The sequence below is a fragment of the Betta splendens genome, chromosome 19 (genome assembly GCF_900634795.4).
Source record: "Betta splendens chromosome 19, fBetSpl5.4, whole genome shotgun sequence".
NCBI classification, from domain to species: domain Eukaryota; kingdom Metazoa; phylum Chordata; class Actinopteri; order Anabantiformes; family Osphronemidae; genus Betta; species Betta splendens.
This window is the reverse complement of record NC_040898.2, coordinates 4,405,164-4,425,798: the sequence shown is the minus strand read 5'-3', so window position 1 is coordinate 4,425,798 and position 20,635 is coordinate 4,405,164. Positions and strand designations below refer to the sequence as shown.

The window sequence follows — 20,635 nt, the reverse complement described above, 5'->3', positions numbered from 1 at the left end:
TTTCAACTTATGTAATGTTAGAGAAATGAAATAAGACAAAACTGTTACAAAGTAAATAAAGCCAGGCTTCTTATTACCCTGTCCACCAGAAACTATATATATATATATATATATATATATATATATATATATATATATATATATATATATATATATATATATATATATATATATATATATATATATATATATATATATATATTATAATTATGTTTTTTAACAAAGGATAATTTACACGTCTTGGATTTATAAAAGATCAGTCAGATTGGAATACCAAATTTAACTGCTTTATTAATATTGAATAAATGTAAAACATGGAATTAAGGACTTCTAGTGTCTCAATGAAGAGAAGAATCCAGAAAGTTTGTTTGTTGCATGCAAACACCAACACCAATGTGTGGAGAGACAAGGCAATGTGCGCACAAAGTGTTCATTGAAGATGATCTGAATTGTCTGTCTCTGCGCCAAGTATTAATACACACATCACCACATCCTAGCGTCTAACAAACAACTACTAGTATGATTACACCTATGGGCAGAGCTGCTGACATTTACAGTCAAACTCAAGCTACACGTTCTCAGGGGGAAACAGGAAATTCACTGGGGCAAAGTACATAGTTCAACAAAAGGCCGCCCTGCTCCTCACCCACAGACTGTTAGAGTCTAGGTGCAAAGACAACAAGAAAGAGATGGGCTTCCTGCACAGACGCAGACGTCTGCAAAGGCCACAACCGCTCGACAGACGCATGCATGGAAAAAAGGAACTAATAAAAGAAAAGTGCAAAATATATAATTTTCATTACATTTGTTCCTAATTACTTTATTTAGAATAGAAATAATTATACATTTCTCAAAACAAATCATCCAAAACTTATACTATAACAATGATGAGTATAGGGAGTTTTACTAATTTCACTAACATGATTTATCTCAATTGCACCAGAAATAAAACAATCTTGATTGCCCAAGTAATACTGTATATTTGTAGAGTTAATGTGTTTTTATTACAAGAGAAGTTACAGTAAACTACTTGTTCAAGACGGTCTGCACAGGCTTTGAATTGTCTTTGCAATTAGAACCCAAGGATTGGATTCCTCAGCTTGCTTTCTCGCCTCAGCCTTATTAATGGATTTAATCCTTTCTGCTTCCTGGTTCTTTACTCTTGCAAGTTGCTCCTTTAGTTCATTCAACTCTTTGCTTCTTTCTTCTCTCTCTCTCATTCTCTCTTCCTCTCTCTCCTTCCTTTCCCTCTGTCTCTCCTCATCCCTCTCACCTTTCTCTTTTTTCCTCTCTTCCTCCCTCTCTTTTTTCTCTTGCTCCCACAAAGCTTGCATTTCTTGTATTTTCTTCACCTGTTTCTCTAGTTTTCTTTCCATTTCCTCTTGTTCTCTGCGTATTTTGTCTTCCTGCTCTTTCAGGATACGTTGTTCCTCCTTCTTTATTGCTCTTTCTGCCTCTTGCAAATCCTCGTTGGTGTAATGACTTCCTCCATTTTGCCTCACTATGTTCCCAATTTTCTGCATCAGCTCATTGACCTGAGAATGATTATCTTTGTCATTGTTATTGAAGACATGATACTGGTTGTTACATCTGGCCACAAGATGCTGAAGGTCTAGACATTCTTTAATAAATTCTTCAATGGTTCCCTCAAGCAAATCACCACAAGTAAAGAGAACCATGCTGTATTTGTCTGCAGCATCACCGAAGACTTGCTGAATTATCTCCACTGACTTCTTTTCCTCTTCAGTGAATCTTTTCACACTGACGACCACCAGGAAGACATGGGGTCCAGGAGCAGCAAAGGAGATGCACTTACTCAGATCTTTGGTGGTTTTTTCCACGTCATATCTAGTGTCAAACAGACCTGGGGTGTCAATGACAGCAACCTTCTGTTCACCCAGCAAAGCTTCTTCCTTTTTGCAGAGAACAGTCAGAGACTGAGCACCGCACTTTGACACAAAAGCCTTTCGACCCAGTATTGTGTTTCCACAGGCACTTTTTCCGTTTCCAGTCTTTCCCACCATCACAATCCTCAGCCCTTCATCATTTGTGATGAATCCTATGTAGATAACATATTAAAAGTTAAATCATCTCTATGTAAAACAAATTTAGCTTTGTGATCACTTTGTGATGTGTGTAACCTGACCAAACATGTCCAGACTCACATTTTACAGAACGGTGTCTCTGGTAGGAAGTGGCTTTTAAAAAAGTTTGCTTCTCTGAATTCAATCAGTTTGTGAAACAAGGTTTAATTGACGGCCTACTGTAAAACCTGACTTCAGAAGTGTAACCTCATAATGAGCCATAAGCCTTAATCAGTAACTGAATCAGTTGACAGACATTTATATATATATATATATATATATATATATATATATATATATATATATATATATATATAATATATATATATATATATATATATATATATATATGAGATACTTGCTGTATATTCACTGTATTACATTATGTCAAATCATATTTATCATATTTAGGTTGTTTACAAATGATCAAATATCATATGTAACTTTATAATACAATTGTAGCATCATGACCCACCTGCTTTGCTGAACACACTTGGGTTGTTAAAGGTGCCGTCCATGACTAATGGCCCTTGTTGATTTAGTACGACACAGATGCAGATGCTTCTGCTGCTGCAGCTTTTATATGATCTTCAACCAAGACCAAACCTTCCGCTTTGATCATAATGAAAGTGAAAGCAAAACTGTTGCAAAGCTGAATCTCAACAGATTTCTTTTAGTACAGTTCTTTAACACCCAGCTGTGAAAATATATGATCATCAGACCTGCTTCTTCTCTGTTTGATCCGAGATTCTACTTTCAACTTATGTAATGTTAGAGAAATGAAATAAGACAAAACTGTTACAAAGTAAATAAAGCCAGGCTTCTTATTACCCTGTCCACCAGAAACTACTGAGGCTTTGTTTTAGTGAAAGCCAGCTTCCCATTCAAGGTTTCACTGACTGAGGTGTCATGATAGAAAACAAAGCGTCTTCCACAGCCAAAGGACAAATTATCAACCAAATAAAATGGGAAACTTAGGGACAGACTACATTAACTGACCGGTGATAGATTGGTGAAAAACCCAAGCTAAAGAAAAACAAGCAGATCTTGGTGGCAGGAAGGAGTCAGAGAAGCTGCTGACCACATGCAACAAACATCACCTGGTCTGAATCTGGTCTGAGGCCAACTTACACTCAATTCTGTTCTGAGTTTTGCCTTTTATTTCATATGGTTTAAAACAAATGATCCTTCTTACACCAACGTCTGCACCCATTGGGTCTGGATGAATCTGGAAAGCTTAATAATAAACTAAGAAGAAATCTGAGCACAACGTCTCAGAGCTGCTACTCAGAAGCCATGAAGCATCACTATCAGCATGGACACAAGTCTGACCTTTGGAAGCATTAGCACAAACCAATCTGATAAAGACAAACACAGTGTTGGTAAGTGATCCATACATCTCTCCACACATATCAGTAGATAAACACATCCATTGCTAGTACAGTATAATAATAATCCTTTCTTATCTTAAGTTTGATTGCATTTCTGATGTTATAGACTTTTTAGCAAGTTATAGCAACACTCCTTATGTTATGTTTTGGCTGCAGTAGTCATCTTAGTCATTATAGGAGGGATGTTGGGTTATAGAAAGAAAAAAAACAACCCATAGAGAGTTTAAATGACCTGTAAGTGTTAAAGTTAATGTTGCGTTTTCAGCAAAATGAGACTCAGGGTGGGCGTCCATCTATCTCAAGCAGTTAGAGTGAGAGCACATTAGAAAAAAGAACCAAAATATACAGATATCTATGTATAATGTACAGCACAGTGTGTGATGAAATCTGTGGTGAAAAGCATGGTTTTTCCAATGTCATTCAAACCATTACATTGATATATGAAAAAAAGCTAAATGCAAATATGCTTGAATACCATAGTAAGTATAATTTTATTATTATTTTTTTCCAAAGCATGTGGAAAAAAGGAAATATACAATAGAGAATAGGTCGTACATTTACAATACAACAAAGTGGGAAAACAAAAAATAAAATGAAAAATCTATATGTAGTTTATAACTCATTCATATAACATTCATAAAATATCAACACAAACAATCATTATCTTTATTACATGCTTGAAGGGGAGTAGGAAGAAGTACTTATCTAGTCTGACCCTCTTTCTTTGAACACTATACACGTGTCATAGGACGCTATACACGTGTCATAGGACGCTATACACGTGTCCTATGCGTAAACACATACTGTAGCGGATCCAGTCCATGTGATGCTTTGAAGAGTTTTGTCTACATCAAACCGGGCAAATCACATGTGAACGTTTTAATTTTTTTGTAAATAAAAATAATGTTTGCCCTGTTCAAACCTGGGAAAAAAAACAAAAGTTTCCAGATCAGATGTGGGGCGGGGTTTGCGCGCACTGTTTAAGGTGTTTGAGTTCTTGTCTCTGATCATAGACCAGCGCTTTTTGAGGGTAGGGGTGGAGTCTACTTGCACATTCATGAATATTCAGTCTTACGCTCGGCGATCATTTAACATTTATTATTTACATTTAACATTTATTATTTACATTTAACATTTACATTTAACATTTACATTTAGACCTTTGCACATTTAACTAAACGTGAGAAAACATGTTGTGTCATTTAGTTAAATGTGAGAAAACAAGTTATAGGTGCTCCTTTTACATTTGGCACCCCACACCTGTCTGCACTGTTACCTGAATCTACTGTGTACCGATCATTGCCTGCCTGACGACGATCCAAATTAAAGCTACTAAACTCAAGTCTTGTCTGAGCTGTGCATTTGGGTCCCTCACCTTGCACCCCTGTGACACAAATAACAAATGTAACAATAATAATGGTTTGATTCTGTCACGGCGCTCTAGGTAGCGGACCCACACGCACAGCGGAGACAAGGCTCAGTGAACAACAGGGTTTATTCGAGCTCGTGGTCAGGCAGGCAAGGGTTGGTACACAGGTAGATCATCGGTAGCAGCACAGACGAGGATAAGGCAAGCGGATGTCAAAAACAGGCAATGGTCAGACTCACACAGGCAGACGGGATTATCACAGGCTGGGCTGGAGACGTGCAGCCGCCAGGCCGAGACGACACATCTTGTGCCTGAGGGCAAGGCTGGAGTTGTTTCGACGTCGAAACAAGGCGCCTCCCGCGGCCCAACCCATGTGCTGGTGCTCTCCAGACCGGCGGTGCTCTAGGGGGCTGAGGAGACGTGGTGGTCGGCAGCGGCAGAGGCCGCGCCATCGTCGTGGCAGGAAACCGCGCCCTCCAGCCAGGGAGTCGCATCCGGAATCGGCCAGTCGAGGCGGCCGACGACGCAGGAGGCAGCGCCATCCCTGCCACAGGATTCGCCAAGGACCTGGCCCTCCGTCGGGCAGGCGAGGCGAAAGCTGGCGGGAAGCCGGGAACAGCGACGAAGACAGGCGTGGAGACAAAGCCGGAACCAGGGGCAGACGTGGAGACGAGGCTGGGACCAGAGGCGAGGACCGACGTGGAGACGAGGCTGGGACCAGAGGCGAAGACAGACGTGGAGACGAGGCAGGGACCAGAGGCGAAGACAGACGTGGAGACGAGGCAGGGACCAGAGGCGAAGACAGACGTGGAGACGAGGCAGGAACCAGAGGCGAAGACAGACGTGGAGACGAGGCAGGGAGGTCGGCAGGAGACGGAGCTGGACCGACCTCCTCCGGGAGGTCGGCAGGAGACGGAGCTGGACCGACCTCCTCCGGGAGGCCGGCAGGGGCTGCAACAGACGCTGCGGCAGACGCTGCGGCAGACGCTGCGGCAGACGCTGCGGCCGGGACGACCCCCTCCTGGGGATCGTCGGGGGCTGCGGCCTCCGAGGGGCCGACAGTGGCAGGAACTAGAACGGCGTCCTCCTCCGAGGAGCCGACAGGGACTAGAACGGCGTCCTCCTCAGAGGAGCCGACAGGAACTGGGACTAGAACGACCTCTACTTGGCCGACAGGAACTGGGACTAGAGCGGCCTCAATATGGCCGACAGGAACAGGAGCGGCCTCAATATGGCCGACAGGAACAGGAGCGGCCTCAATATGGCCGACAGGAACAGGAGCGGCCTCAATATTGCCGACAGGAACAGGAGCGGCCTCAATATGGCCGACAGGAACAGGAGCGGCCTCAATATGGCCGACAGGAACAGGAGCGGCCTCAATATGGCCGACAGGAACAGGAACGGCCTCAATATGGCCGACAGGAACAGGAACTAAGGCCTGGTGTGACTGGCCAGGGGTGTCCGCTAGCTGGCGTAAAGATGGAGCTTGAGCTTGGCGTGGCGGGGCCGAGGCTTGAGCTTGAGCTGGAGCTGGGGCTTGAACTTGACGTGACTGAGCTGAGGCTTGAGCTGGAGCTGGGGCTTGCACTTGACGTGACTGAGCTGAGGCTTGAGCTGGAGCTGGGGCTTGCACTTGACGTGACTGAGCTGAGGCTTGAGCTGCTGCGGGCTGAGCCGAGGCTTGAGCTGCTGCGGGCTGAGCCGAGGCTTGAGCTGCTGCGGGCTGAGCCGAGGCTTGAGCTGCTGCGGGCTGAGCTGAGGCTTGAGCCTGACGTGGCTGAGCTGAGTCGTGAGCTGGAGCTGGAGCTTGGCATGGCTGAGGTGAGGCTAGGGCAGGGGTTGCTGCAGCCAGAGGCGCAGGAGACGCTGCGGCCAGAGACGCTGGGGCCCGTGATGCAGCCATAGACGCTGGGGCCAGGGGTGCAGCCTTAGACGCTGGGGCCAGGGGTGCAGGCTTAGACGCTGGGGCCAGGGGTGCAGGCTTAGACGCTGGGGCCAGGGGTGCAGGCTTAGACGCTGGGGCCAGGGGTGCAGGCTCTGATGCAGGAACGGGTGCAGGCTCTGATGCAGGAACGGGTGCAGGCTCTGATGGGGGTTCAATGAAACCCAGGGCCTCGCGCAGCGTAGGCTTCCGAGCGATGAGCAGGGCGGCTTCACGGAAGTGACGCTCCTTGATTACCGGGTCGGTCTCTGCCTCAGCGGAGTTCAGCCAGTGTGCAAACAGGAACAGGACCGGAGGGGCGCATTGGGCACGGATCCGCAGGAAGATGCTGTCCGGGATGCCTGCGATGGAGATGGGCAAGTCGTATGATGGAGCGAGAGTGCCTTCTGCTGGCGGAGAGGGCCGCTTGATTTCTGTGGCCGAGTCCTCTGGAGCCTGGACAGGGGAATCCGGCTGTCGTCGACGCCGTCTGGGCCTCCGACGACTTGCTGTGGGCTTCACCTCCTCAACCGCCAGGGCTGAAGCAGGAGCCGGGGCCACGGTACGGACTGGATGGGACTGGGGAACTATGGCGGTAGCGTGGGCATGGACTTGGGCCGATGAGCTGGTGTCTGGAACGGGAGCTGGATCTGCCTGAGCGGCGTCTGGAGCAGGGACTGGATCTGCCTGAGTGGCAACAGGGGAGTGAGCTCCACGACAGGAACGTGAGCTGGGTTCGCCTGAGCAGTGACAGGTACGTGAGCTTGGTTCGACTGAGTAGCGACAGGAACGTGAGCTTGGTTCGACTGAGCAGCGACAGGAACGTGAGCTTGGTTCGACTGAGCAGCGACAGGAACGTGAGCTTGGCTTGACTGAACGATGACAGGAACATGAGCTTGGCTTGACTAAGCGACGACGGGAGCGCTTTCCGGTGCAGCAGGAACAGCTGATGAGACGCTGGCGGGCGCCGCGCGCAGAGCGCGTGCCAAATCCTTCCGCATTGCCTGGAGCCTCTCAAAAAGCGTCTGCACTTCCGGGTAGTCAAGCCACCAGAATTCCTCCTCCAGGATAGCAATCGCTTGTTTTATAACGCGGAGCCGCGCCTTCAGACTGGGGGCTTCCGCGTAATTCCTCGCGAGCTCCCCGAAGCACCAACGGAGGTCCTCCGGCAGCCTCGAACAGGAAAACACCATCGCGACTCTGCGACGTCCAAGTACACCAAAACAAAATCCCTTGCAGCCCTAAAACCGATGCAAGACGCCGGCTGGGTCCGAGTGTGGCCAGATTGTACTGTCACGGCGCTCTAGGTAGCGGACCCACACGCACAGCGGAGACAAGGCTCAGTGAACAACAGGGTTTATTCGAGCTCGTGGTCAGGCAGGCAAGGGTCGATACACAGGTAGATCATCGGTAGCAGCACAGACGAGGATAAGGCAAGCGGATGTCAAAAACAGGCAATGGTCAGACTCACACAGGCAGACGGGATTATCACAGGCTGGGCTGGAGACGTGGTCAGGAACAAAACAGGATCAAAAGCATGGCAAGGTAAAGGTAAGAATGCTGGAAAGTTGAACGGGTGAATGAACAAACAATCTGGCAAGGTGCTGGGCTTAGAGGTGGTGCTTAAATATTAAGTGATGATGACTAAACGACCGGCAGGTGAGTAGATTAGAATTGGAAGCAAGGCTGACTGAAACTAACAATGACTGAGACAGGAAGTGGTGACAAAATAAAACCGGAAACGACTGAGTGCAGTGGCTAAATGACATGAGCTGTGACAGATTCCATCTAATTCACTGAATTCATAGCTATGTAGGCATCAGTGTCCGTTGGTATAAATAAAAATGAAATGATTTGAATCTCTGAAAAGGACTGAGTTTGTCAAACATGAAAAACAAATTTTATTTTTAAATGTTTGCATTCACTTTTAAATGAATTTCCAGTGTTGGATGGATCATTGTAAAGTGGATTGATTTCACTGACTAATTTGTATCAGCAAAAAGAATGAAGCAATCCTCCAATAATCAGCAATAATTAAAAGAACAATGTGTTTTTCAAGCAGCATGAAGTGCTTTTTTATATATTATACTGTACTTCCATGCAATTTGTTGGAGTGCAAATTAAATGTAAACTGAATTGCATGGAAGGACAGTATAATATATATAAAAATTAAAAAAAAATTGTTGGACTGCCTCCTCCCTGAACTGCCGCCTTACCGTGGTGGAGGAGTTTGTGTGCCCGAATGACCCCGGGAGCTATGTTGTCGGGGGCTAAATGCCCCTGGTAGGGTCTCCCAAGGCAAACAGGTCCTGGGAGACGAGCCAGACTAAGAGCGGTTCACAACCCCCCTATGAAAGGCAGACGACCAAGGCCAGAGACGTCGCCCGGTATGGCGCAGCCGGGGCCCCACCCTGGAGCCAGGCCCGGGGTTGGGGCTTGTATGCGAGCGTCTGGTGGCCGGGCCTATTCCCACGGGGCCTGGCCGGGCACAGCCTGAAAGAACGACGTGGGACCATCCTCAAGTGGACCCACCATCCGCAGGAGGAACCGTAGGGGGCCGGTGCAGAGTGAATTGGGCAGCAGTCGAAGGCAGGAGCCTAGGCGACCCAATCCCTGGATAACCAATCTGGCTATTGGGACATGGAATGTCACGTCACTGGGGGAAAGGAGCCTGAGCTTGTGCAGGAGGTTGAGTGGTACCGGCTAAATTGAGAGCCGAAAGGCAAAGCTCTCAATTTACCGGTCAATCTACGTTCCTACCCTCACCTATGGTCATGAGCTTTGGGTCATGACCGAAAGGGCAAGGTCACGGATACAAGCGGCTGAAATGAGCTTCCTCCGCAGGGTGGCTGGGCGCTCCCTTAGAGATAAGGTGAGGAGCTGTCACAATCTGAGGTTTTGTTTCTTGTTGTGTCCCGTTTTAGCACAGTAGTTCCTGTTTTATTTTGGTAATCTCCCGGTCTCTGTTTTTGGTTCTAGCTTCACCTTCCGGTTTACGTTACATCACAGCTGTTCCTGCTTCACCCGGTCATTGTACACACCTGCAGTTCATCAGTCATCACTCTCTTTGTATTTAAGCACCACCTCTAAGCCCAGCACCTTGCCAGATTGTTTGTTCATTCACCCGTTCAACTTTCCAGCATTCTTACCTTTACCTTGCCGTGCTTTGTGATCCTGTTTTGTTCCTGACCATGTCTCCAGCCCAGCCTGTGATAATCCCGTCTGCCTGTGTGAGTCTGACCATTGCCTGTTTTTGACATCCGTTTGCCTTATCCTCGTCTGTGCTGCTACCGATGATCTACCTGTGTACCGACCCTTGCCTGCCTGACCACGAGCTCGAATAAACCCTGTTGTTCATTGAACCTTGTCTCCGCTGTGCGTGTGGGTCCGCTACCTAGAGCGCCGTGACAGGAGCTTTGTCACCCGGGAGGAGCTCGGAGTAGAGTCGCTGCTCCTCCACATCGAGAGGAGCCAGTTGAGGTGGCTCGGGCATCTGGTTCGGATGCCTCCTGGACGCCTCCCTGGGGAGGTGTTCTGGGCATGTCCCACCGGTAGGAGGCCCCGAGGAGGACCGGAAGAGCTGGAGGAAGTGTCCGGGGAGAGGGAGGTCTGGAACTCTCTGCTTAGACTGCTGCCCCCGCGACCCGGCCCCGGATAAGCGGATGAAAATGGATGGATGGATGGATTGTTGGACTGCCAACAAAGGTCCTGTGCTTCAGGCTGCGGATCTCCCAAATGCACAGTACACACTGGTCTCAGTTTCCAGCAGAGGTCAAAACACAAGGCGAAGTCCAAAACACTAGAACCGAGGGAGCAAGCAAGTCAAGGTCAGGAACAAAAATTAGATTAGATACACTGGTGAGACTTACTAGAAAACGAACACTGGAGAGTTAACACAGGTATGTGAGCAAACAATCTGGCAAGGATACGAGGTGGGTACTGAAGCTTAAATAACAGACCTGATGACCAATTTACAGCAGCTGAGAATCACATGGCAGAAAGTATAGCATGAATTGGAACAGAAACGGGAACTAACGAAATGAACCGGCTCTGCTCGCAAAGCTTTCAGACGATAAGCAGATGCAACGGGAGTCATAATTCACCAAAGATATAGCTTTCATGGTTCTGTGGCGAGACTACTCCACTGTCTCCACTGATCTGATGAGGTCCTTGTCATAAATCGATGATGATGACGATAGTTAATGAATTGAATCTTTTCTGCATTCGCTATAGGTTGGACAAAAATGCACAGCTCACACAGAGGTCTTGAGTCAAAAAGGAGCTTTAATGTCGACAGATCTAAAATAGCAGGCAGTAGCAGTCAGACAGGCATTGGTCAAGAACAGTAAATCCACCTGAGGTACCAGCAGGGGCAAGACAGAGGCAAGGTCAAGAACAGATACGAAAATCAGCCTGCAGGGGCCCGTTTAAAGAAGGAGGTTCATTTTAGCTTCTCTGTCCGACTAGGGTGGAACGTCTTTCTAACCCAATCAAAAACATGCACCATCTCCTCCCTGGCGCAGTGTGTGTAAAGATATTTACATTCTCACACCTGCATTGCTGACGTCCAACTATCTGTGAGAAAGGAGCACCAAGTCTCAACAGACAGAGACACAACTCCCCGACCTTGGGTTTGGGAGCTAGAGTTGAGAGTCTATCACGTAGAGACAACCATTGAACAATCTAGGTGAAATGTCAAATGCATACAGTAAGACAAAACATAAGATATTAATTGCAGAACATAAGTCATAAATCGTATAACATAAATCGTATAATAACTGCATAGAAATAAGGAAGAAACAATTTTTCCCATAACACAACCCCATCACTCGTCAGTGCACTCTGTGAACTCTGAAATGTTAAAAGAATACTGTTGTGTAGTATGAACAGCAGTTGGTAGCACGTAAGTAGGAGGAAGCCTTTTTTGTTGTAAATACGTTTTTCTCATGTAGATGTTAGGAGCATAGGGAAGTCGCCCTGTCCTTTATTTTCCACATTTATTTTCAAGCAGGTTAATTAGGGCGTGGAAGGATGTGTTTTGTCTGTTATTTTGGGCACTGCTCTTTTTGAAGCCAATAAATGCTACAAACATATTCTGGTTTTGGTTTGGTTACTTGGGCTTGACAGGAGGGGAAGACAGGATCTTCGCCCTAGACTGAGGTGTAACAGCCTTGATCAGTGAAATGGGATTCTCTGTAACATGCGATGTAAGAAAATAAAATGTTTAAATCACAAAGTGGAAGAAATTTAGATTTACAGTATAGAATATAAACATTTCATGTATTTGAAGTAAATTTAAAAATAAATTCATGGACTCACACACACACACACACACACACACACACACACACACACACACACACACACACACACACACACACACACACACACACACCTTCTTTGGAGCGGTCTTGGAGGCCTGGGAGCTTCAGGGTCCTGCTCAGTATCTTAGCTGTTCCTGGAACTGCACTCTTCTGGACAGAGATCTCAGATGTTGTTCCTGGGATCTGCTGGAGCCTCAACCAAGTGCTGGATGCTTTCAGGGGCATTTTTACACAGCCTGCACCTGGGGCCCTGCCTGATGTGGTAGATCCCAATCTCTGTTGATCTGGTACTCAAAGCCCACTCCTGTGCTGCTGGGATCAGTGCCTCTGTGCTGTCTCTGTGTGGCCTCTAGGGTTGTTTTACACTTTCCCACTGAGTTCTGGTGATGACTGATGAAGGTTCTTAGAGTCCTGTTGATCTTCTATAGTTCCAAGCAGGGCTACATGAAGTGAATGTGGGAACTATGGATACTACGAAAGCCAACATCTAGGCTAACACTAAAATAACTAGTACAATGCTCTAATAATACTTAATATTAGTTTTCATTTTTTCCTTCATCTATATCATCTTCAGATAGTATTAATAGTTATAATAGTAAACAACAGTACTTACAGCTAAGATTATGAAGCTTTTTTTTGGTTGTTGTGTTGTGTGTCCCTCTACAAGGTTAGTAAAGCTGTAAGCTGCAACCAGTCAAGTGAGAAAAAAAGGAGACTTATCTAGACTTGTATAGCCATGCCACTCCCTATACTATATATAACTCTCAACTCCATCAGTGTTATGGTGGACTGAACCTGACTGGCACTGAAACCAAATGCAGAGAGGTGAACGAATGATATTAACAACTACCTAGAATCACTGCAGGCCTAAACTGAAAAAGAACATAACAGAGCCCACCAGTGGTCACCTCCTGGCAGCCTACTACAGTTTGGATTAGAGGCACATTTGATCACCTACAGTGGAGAGAAACACTAAGAACTGTTTAATAGGTTCCTGCTTGAAATGTGATCTGATCATCAACAACGAGAGTCTGGAAACTGGAGTCAGATACTGACAAACAATCAATCAACCAAACAAAGATAATGTTTATTTAAAAGAATTAATTATGTTTCTTGCCTTGGAGGGGGATGACCTGCATATCTGGTGTGAACTAGAACAGCTCACACCATGTTACTCTGCTGAGGGGACTACCATGAACACTTGTGTTATATGTACCTTGGCAGTCATGCATTACAGTATATTGCATATTAGATGTGCATCATTTGGCACAGCCACACCATGCACTTGAGCGTTGTAGCCCTGTGAAGACACCCCATTAGCCAAGCGTTGCATCACATATCAGTCGTGCATAAGTGTTAACCAGGTAGCAATTTCAGCACATACCAAGCTGTGTACGTAGCAAAGCCATATGTACTGTATAATCTAAACCATGACTGTTGTGGTAAAGTCATGTTAAAGTTACATAGGTCTTGACTTTGGAATTAACATAGGACTCAAAACACAGGACCAGACTTTACCAGACTAATGACTTGGCACTATGTACCCTGCCAACACCAAGGCCTCAATGCCAAAATTAGGGTTAATGTAATGGTTGTTAAGGAGAGGTTTTTTGTAAAGAACTTTATTAAAGTGTCTTGTTTTTCTTTTTTCTGTGGTTCTCCTTGACTCTGATTCGGGCAGTGACAATTACTGTCTTATTGCCTGATAATCACTTCTTCTGTAATTTAAGTTTATTAATGTATTTTACGGGGCGGCACGGTGGTGCGGTGGGTAGCACTGTCGCCTCCGGGAATCGGGTTCGATTCCCGGAGGGGGCCCTGGTGCCTTTCTGTGTGGAGTTTGCACGTTCTCCCCGTGTCTGCGTGGGTTCTCTCCGGGTTCTCCGGCTTCCTCCCACAGTCCAAAGATGTGCATTAGGTTGATTGGCTTCTCTCCATTGCCCGTAGGTGTGAGTGTGTGAGTGAATGGTTGTCTGTCTATGTGTTGCCCTGCGATGGACTGGCGACCTGTCCAGGGTGTACCCTGCCTCTCGCCCGTAGCCAGCTGGGATAGGCTCCAGCACCCCCGTGACCCCGCACTAGGGAGTAAGCGGTTAAGAAAATGGATGGATGGATAATGTATTTTACAACACAATGGGAGTGTGACTCACACGCTGAAAATTTTCTTGCATGATCTGGTTATTATTTCCTGACCTCAGTCTGCAGTGCCAGAATAAGTTGTACAGTTGGGGTTTAATACGACCCTCCTCCAATTGAAGCAGGTACACAAGGAGACACAATGTACTTGTTAGTGGAACAATGCAAACACCTCATGCAGAGGTGCAGGAAGCTTCCTACATCCAGTACAGAATCATGCTGCCATGTACAGAGCTGTGTGTTAGTGGGACATGCAGCAGTTGTGTTGGCTGTGGCTGGTTGATGTGATGATCACTACTGAACTACCTTTATTCAAGGACTCCAACTTAACCTTATTGTAACTTAACCCTCATGCCCCCCTCTAAAAAACTCCCCTATGAGACCTTCATGGCAAAAAAGACGCACACATAAAAACTGTTAAAAAATCATCATCATCATCATCATCATCATCATCATCAAATAATTTCCCTCTGGGAATAATAAAGTGTTTAGAATCTTGAATTTTTTGAATCACCTAAACAACTTCAGACCTGCCCAAAACCATATAATCAATTTCAGGATTGTAAATGTCATTTTATTTTCTGAGTAGGATGTGACACTGGTGATCACGATAGTGTGGGATTCACTGTGTGTTACACATGTGTGTTAATAAAGAAGTGAACTATGAAAACGTAATTACATACATTTATACTCTCTGCTTAGACTTCTTCAATTGCAAGCAGCTTTTTTGAACATTGATCTAATATTGAATAAATGTAAAACATGGCATAAAGGGGTTAATTACATTGACCCACACCTCCACAATAAATGGATAATGGACTAATTACTTTATTTGGGAAAAAAGATTATACATTAAATCATCCAAAACTTACACTAGATGGTATCATGACAATGATGAGTATTAGGAGTTTTACTAATTTTTCTAGCACATTTTATCTCAATTGTGCCAGAAATACAATAATCTTGATTGCCCAAGTAATAATTGTAGATTTATTGCAAGAGGAGTTAAACTACTTGAATTTAAAATCACTCAAGACAGACTGCACGTTTGTTGAAATCCTTTACCAAGTTGTGGTGGAAATTTTGCAATAAAGGCAGATGAGAGAGAGTTGTCCTTTTGTGCGATTTATTGAAATAATAAAGAAAATAACAAGTAATGAGGAAAGCAAATAAAAAGCCAGCTGGGGAGATCTGAACATACACCATGGAGGTATAATGCAAAGATCACCCCGTTCTGAGGTTGTCTCTGCCTTTTAACCCCTCTCCCGAGACCTGGTGGAATTTTCCTATCACACTGTGGGTGAAGATGTTTACATTACACAGGGAATACACAAGGTCTACAGCCTTGGGTCTGGTGGGGCATCAGATAGAAAGGAGCCAGAGACCAGGGGTAAAAGGCAGACACAAGCCATAAACAATCGGTCAGTCAAACACAACATTAGATGTCAGCACTTAATGTGCGACAGAACCTTGAGAGGAAGATAGATTGTTTGTCTAATAATGTTCAGTTCTGGGTCTAACCAACAAGTACAGAATGCATGGTTATTATACTTAGTCAGAAATGAACACAAGAGCATTAAAGTACAATTTTTCCATTACAATTCCCCCCTTTTGATTACACATTAATCAAACATTGAAAGAATAAAAATTGTCAATCGTGGTATTCATTCTGTAGTAATAAAGCATTCCTTAAACATGATTCGTTAAATGTATTGCTTATAAAGATGTAAATGGCGTAGGGATAAAAGATTGTGAGCTGTTTTTGTGGGTAGTTATACTAGAATAACCCTTGTGTATGAGCTTTGGAAAGACAGGGACATAAGCCTATAATTGATTCCAATCAGTTCATGTTCAATCATCCTGAGTAAAGGTACAGCATGTTTTACCAAACCTGACACAAACACTTCCCATCTTTGTTAATAACATCTCTAAGGCCATTCTATTCTGCCATGTTGTCTTCGCTATGTGGGGCAATTGTTCCGTCGTGGTCATCAGGTCTCTAATGGCACAAACTAAGCATGATCGATTTGTGGGTGACTCCGGTGTGCGGTGGAGTGTCTTCGGTTGATGCGAATGTCAGAGTGACCACGCATATTGCTGTCATCGTCGATATGACAATCATTTTTATCTTGTTTCGTCTGGTGGATGTCATTTTGCGTCAGTGGAAGATAAAAATTTGTGTGAAAGTGTGAATCAAGTAGAAAACAACTCTAGATATGCTTATCGTAAAATGTTTTCGTTCAAAAATAGTGGATAAAATCACAGAGAGGCATACATGTAATCAACCACACAATTTAGAGCAAATATTAAAGTAACATATCAAAAACAACAGGGTCACAATCAATGTATTCTTCTTCCTGTTGAACAGTAGCGTTAGATTGTTTCCAACCTGTTTGTTGACACCTTGACAGTTCATTGGGGTTCTTCAGGTTGTGATCAGCTGATCACAGAGACACTTGGGGTTCGTTATCACCGCCAGGTTTCCTCCCAATGTCGTCTGAGTCACTGTCACTCCCCGTGATGTGAAGAGTCTACACGTCGTCCAGCGTCGGCAACTCAAGGCTGCTCGTGTGTGTGTTTTCTCAGGAGTGTGTGTGTAGATGTATGGTCTGATAGTGTGATTCACCGGCGCAGCTTCAGGCGGCGCTTGGCTCGCACCTTTAGCTGAACGGTCAACGCAGCCTCGCCTCAGTGCGTGTGTGAGCACAGCGAGGGTCGTCCTTCTCAATTCTTTTCGTCAGTGGTGGTTTTCTCGTGTGGTGTAGATGTAGATGGAGGGTCGTCTGTCGGATCCGGGACCTTCCTGCAGTGGCTGGAGTGGATCCAAGTCGCTCTTTCTGCAATCTTCACAGCCGTGTTGGTCGTCAGAAGGACTTGGAAGGGACCTTGCCACCGCGTTGAGTTCCAGTGCTTCCTGCGAAGCTCCTTAATGATCAGCCAGTCTCCTGGTTGAATGATGTGCAGTGGTTCTGTCGCCTGTTTGGGCAGAGCCGCTTTCACCTGTTTGGAGATTTGGGACAGAACAGAGGATAAGTTCTTACAGTACTGTAGCATTGCGTCTTCGCACATTTCAGTAGGTGGTAAAATCCTAGTCTCGGTCTCAGGGTGGAGTCCCATCATAGGAGGTCTACCAAATAGAATCTCATACGGGCTGAGGTTTGTTCTCATCCTTCTCCTCATTCTCATGTATGAGAGCACAATGGGAAGAGGTAACTGCATGGCTGTTAGCATATTTAGCTGGGAAGGCCTCCACCCATTTTGACCACATATCAACAATCACTAAACAATACTTTTTACCTTCTGCCGGCGTTAGTTCGATGAAGTCCAGCATTAAATGGTCAAACGCCTGTTCCGGTGGTGGGTGAGCTGCCAGTGGTTTGGCAGTCGTCTTACCTGGGTTGTGTTGGGCGCATGTCATACAGTATATGCTTCACAGTATTTTTGCGCATAGTGTACCAATGTTTTGTAAGAGCATCTAACATTCCCCCCTTTGATACATGGTCTAATCCATGTGTCAACTTCGCGAAATGAGGGAAAAAGTGTTTAGGTAGGCAAGGTTTGCCGTCGGGCCATACCAAACGCCATGGCTACTGGTGGCGCCATTCGTCAGCCAGAGCTTGCGTTCCTGTGGGGTAGAGAATGTCTGAAGATCAGGGAGAGCAAAGGGAGGAGAGGGAGGTTGGGTGGAGGTGGAGGATAAGAGTCAGGGAACAAAGGGAAGGGGATGTCGAGCAGCTGCCTTCGCAGCAGCATCAACGCGTGCGTTTCCAGCAGAGATGGGATCAGTGCCCCCAGTGTGTGCGGGGCACTTACATACAGCAATTGCAGCTGGTAACAGAATTGCATCAAGCAGATCAGCAACCTTATCATGATGCAAGATAGGTTTGCCATCAGATTTCAAAAACTTTCTGTGTTTCCACAGAGCACCAAAGTCGTGTGTGACGCCAAAAGCGTATCTGGAGTCTGTGTAGATAGTAACAGACTTCCCTTCAGCCAATTTACAGGCTTCGGTCAGTGCGATCAACTCCGCAGCCTGAGCAGAGTAATGTCCTGGCAAAGCGCCAGAATGTAAAACAGTATGAGAGGTGCAGACTGCATATCCAACCTGACAGCGGCCCGAAGCTGGGTCTCTAGAGGCGGAGCCATCAACAAAGAGAACGAGGCCACAGTTAGGAATTGGCACCTCCGACAGATCTGGGCGCGGAGTGCAGACCTGGTTCAAGACCGAAACACAGTTGTGAGGCTCGCCATCGTCAGGGCCTGGAAACAAAGTGGCTGGGTTAAGCACATTGCACCTTTTGACACTAATGTTTGGCATTTCCAGTAAGATGGTGTTGTATCTAGGCCATCAGGCTGTAGAAAGATGTGATGTTTTTTGTTCCAAAAGGATCAAAGACACGGCATGAGGAACCAGCAGGGTGACATCAGAATAGCCAACAATGTCACGTGATGCCAGCACGGCTTTCTCTGCCGCAGCCACTGCTCGGAGGCATCGTGGGAGCCCCGCAGTGACTGGGTCAAGCTTAGCAGAGAAATAGGCTACAGGGCGTGGACGCCCTCCGTGATCCTGTAGAAGGACAGAGATCATACAACCTGATTTCTCATCCACTGTTTGGGTGAAAGGTCACGTAGGGTCAGGCAGACCCAAAGTAGGAGCCGACTGAAGAGCTAGTTTGAGGTCGGTGAACGCCTGTTCAGCCTTAGAAGTCCACGTGAGGCGGGTGGTGAATGCAGAAGACGTCTGCATCAGAGCTCTAAGCGGAGCCTCCAAGACGACGCAGTTAGGAATGAAATTCCTGCAATAAGAGCACATGCCTAAAAAGGACATAAGCTGTTTGTATGTGCACGGTTTAGGCAGGTTCTGAATAGCTTCAGCTCTTTTAGGTGAAATGGATTTCCCTTCAGCGGTGATGATGTGACCTAGGAAGGTAACTTCAGTCTGAATGAACTGTAATTTAGACAGACTTGCTTTGTGGCCTGCAGCATGCAGGTGTTTCAGCAGCTTGATCGTATCTGCTGCGCAAGTTTCCTGATCCTCACTGCAGATCATCAAGTCGTCAACGTACTGCAGCAGGGCGGTGCCTGGGGACAAGACAAGATCATCCAGGCTGTCTTTCAGTGCCATATTGTAGATGGTAGGGCTTTCTGAATACCCCTGACACAGTCTGGTAAAGGTGTATGACTTTCCGTTAAATTCAAAAGCGAACCAGAATTCACTGTCTTTGTGAATGTGCACGCTGAAAAAAGCATTGGCCAAATCAATTACTGAAAAAAATTTAGCCTTGGGCGGAACCTGAGAAAGAATGGTGTAGGGGTTCGGTACCGTAGGCGCGCGTGGTTGGACCGCCGCATTTACTGCTTGCAGGTCCTGGACAAACCTCCATTCTGTTGGCTGTCCTTTGTCTCTGATTTTCTTAACTGGGAAGAGTGGAGTCCTCACTGGAGAGTTGTCACATGGGACGATGACTCCTGCTTTCAACAGAGAGTTAAACACTGGTGTTATTCCTTCAATTGCTTCTCTCTTTAAAGGGTATTGCTGTTTGCATGGTCTGTAGTCAGATTTTGGCGTGATGACCACTGGGTCACACCCTTTGATCAAACCTACATCATATTTGTGTGTGGCCCACAGGGAAGCTGGAACTTCCTGTAAGGCTGGATACTGCGTCAGAGCGTCCTCCGACAAAAACACGTGGTGTGGAGTGTGTGTGGAATGTTGAGGTACCAAGTGCACTGTACGCTGCGCATGAAAGTTAGACTGAAAAAGTTTTTTGTAAGCATGCAAAGTAGGTGAATACATCACATTCGGGTCAGAAGTCGTTTGCCAGTCTCCTTCCCGTTGACATCTGTCCACGAAAGGACCCAAGTCCTGCCATCTGTCTCCGTCATGTTTTGACAGAAGGACATGTGGATCTGTAGAATAAGCATCAACAAATCTCTCTTGTTCGTTAGTGAGAGAAATCGCAAGCGCAGACCTATGTTCATCCCAAACTAGAGAGGTTGAGGTCAGTTTGTCCGCATGTGTGCGTAACCATGATTTTTCAAACTTCTCATCAGGACCAGTGGACACATGTGCTGTACAAGACAGGTCAGATGCGTCTCTAAAGGTCGTATTCTGTGAGGAAACAAGCTGTCGAGCAGCCTGTATGAGGGCCTCAGTTACAGCCTCTCCCTTCAGCAGCCACTGATAAGAGTAGAGCAGCGGCTCTGAGCTGAAATTAACACAAACAAAAGAATAATTATTTACATTGTGACCTGCACTCCCTCCGGAGTGGAAATCAGTGAAATACCTAAACTACACACGAGATCTCTTAATAGATTAACTGGGCATAAGTTTGAAAGCAAAAATGAATGTTTGAGTGTCTTGCCGTCTGATGTTGTGCAAGACAGAGGAACAGTAAGTTTTTCTTTTA

At 45.9% G+C, this 20,635-nt stretch overlaps 1 protein-coding gene and 1 long non-coding RNA gene across 2 annotated transcripts; both read right to left on the bottom strand.

Annotated features, from left to right (window-relative positions):
• Positions 1-373: 373 nt before the first annotated feature.
• On the bottom strand, positions 374-2,643 carry LOC121201842 (GTPase IMAP family member 7-like). Its single transcript, XM_041068502.2, has 2 exons — positions 2,560-2,643; positions 374-2,059 (listed from the first exon to the last, which is right to left on the bottom strand). Exons 1-2 carry the CDS (start codon positions 2,600-2,602, stop codon positions 1,035-1,037), a joined length of 1,068 nt encoding a protein of 355 aa, XP_040924436.2. The 5' UTR covers positions 2,603-2,643; the 3' UTR covers positions 374-1,034.
• A 12,390-nt stretch (positions 2,644-15,033) lies between these two features.
• Positions 15,034-19,597, bottom strand: LOC129603428 (uncharacterized). The gene is made up of 2 exons (XR_008693284.1): positions 19,549-19,597; positions 15,034-19,307 (listed from the first exon to the last, which is right to left on the bottom strand). It is a non-coding gene; the product is annotated as an uncharacterized LOC129603428 (long non-coding RNA).
• Positions 19,598-20,635: the final 1,038 nt, after the last annotated feature.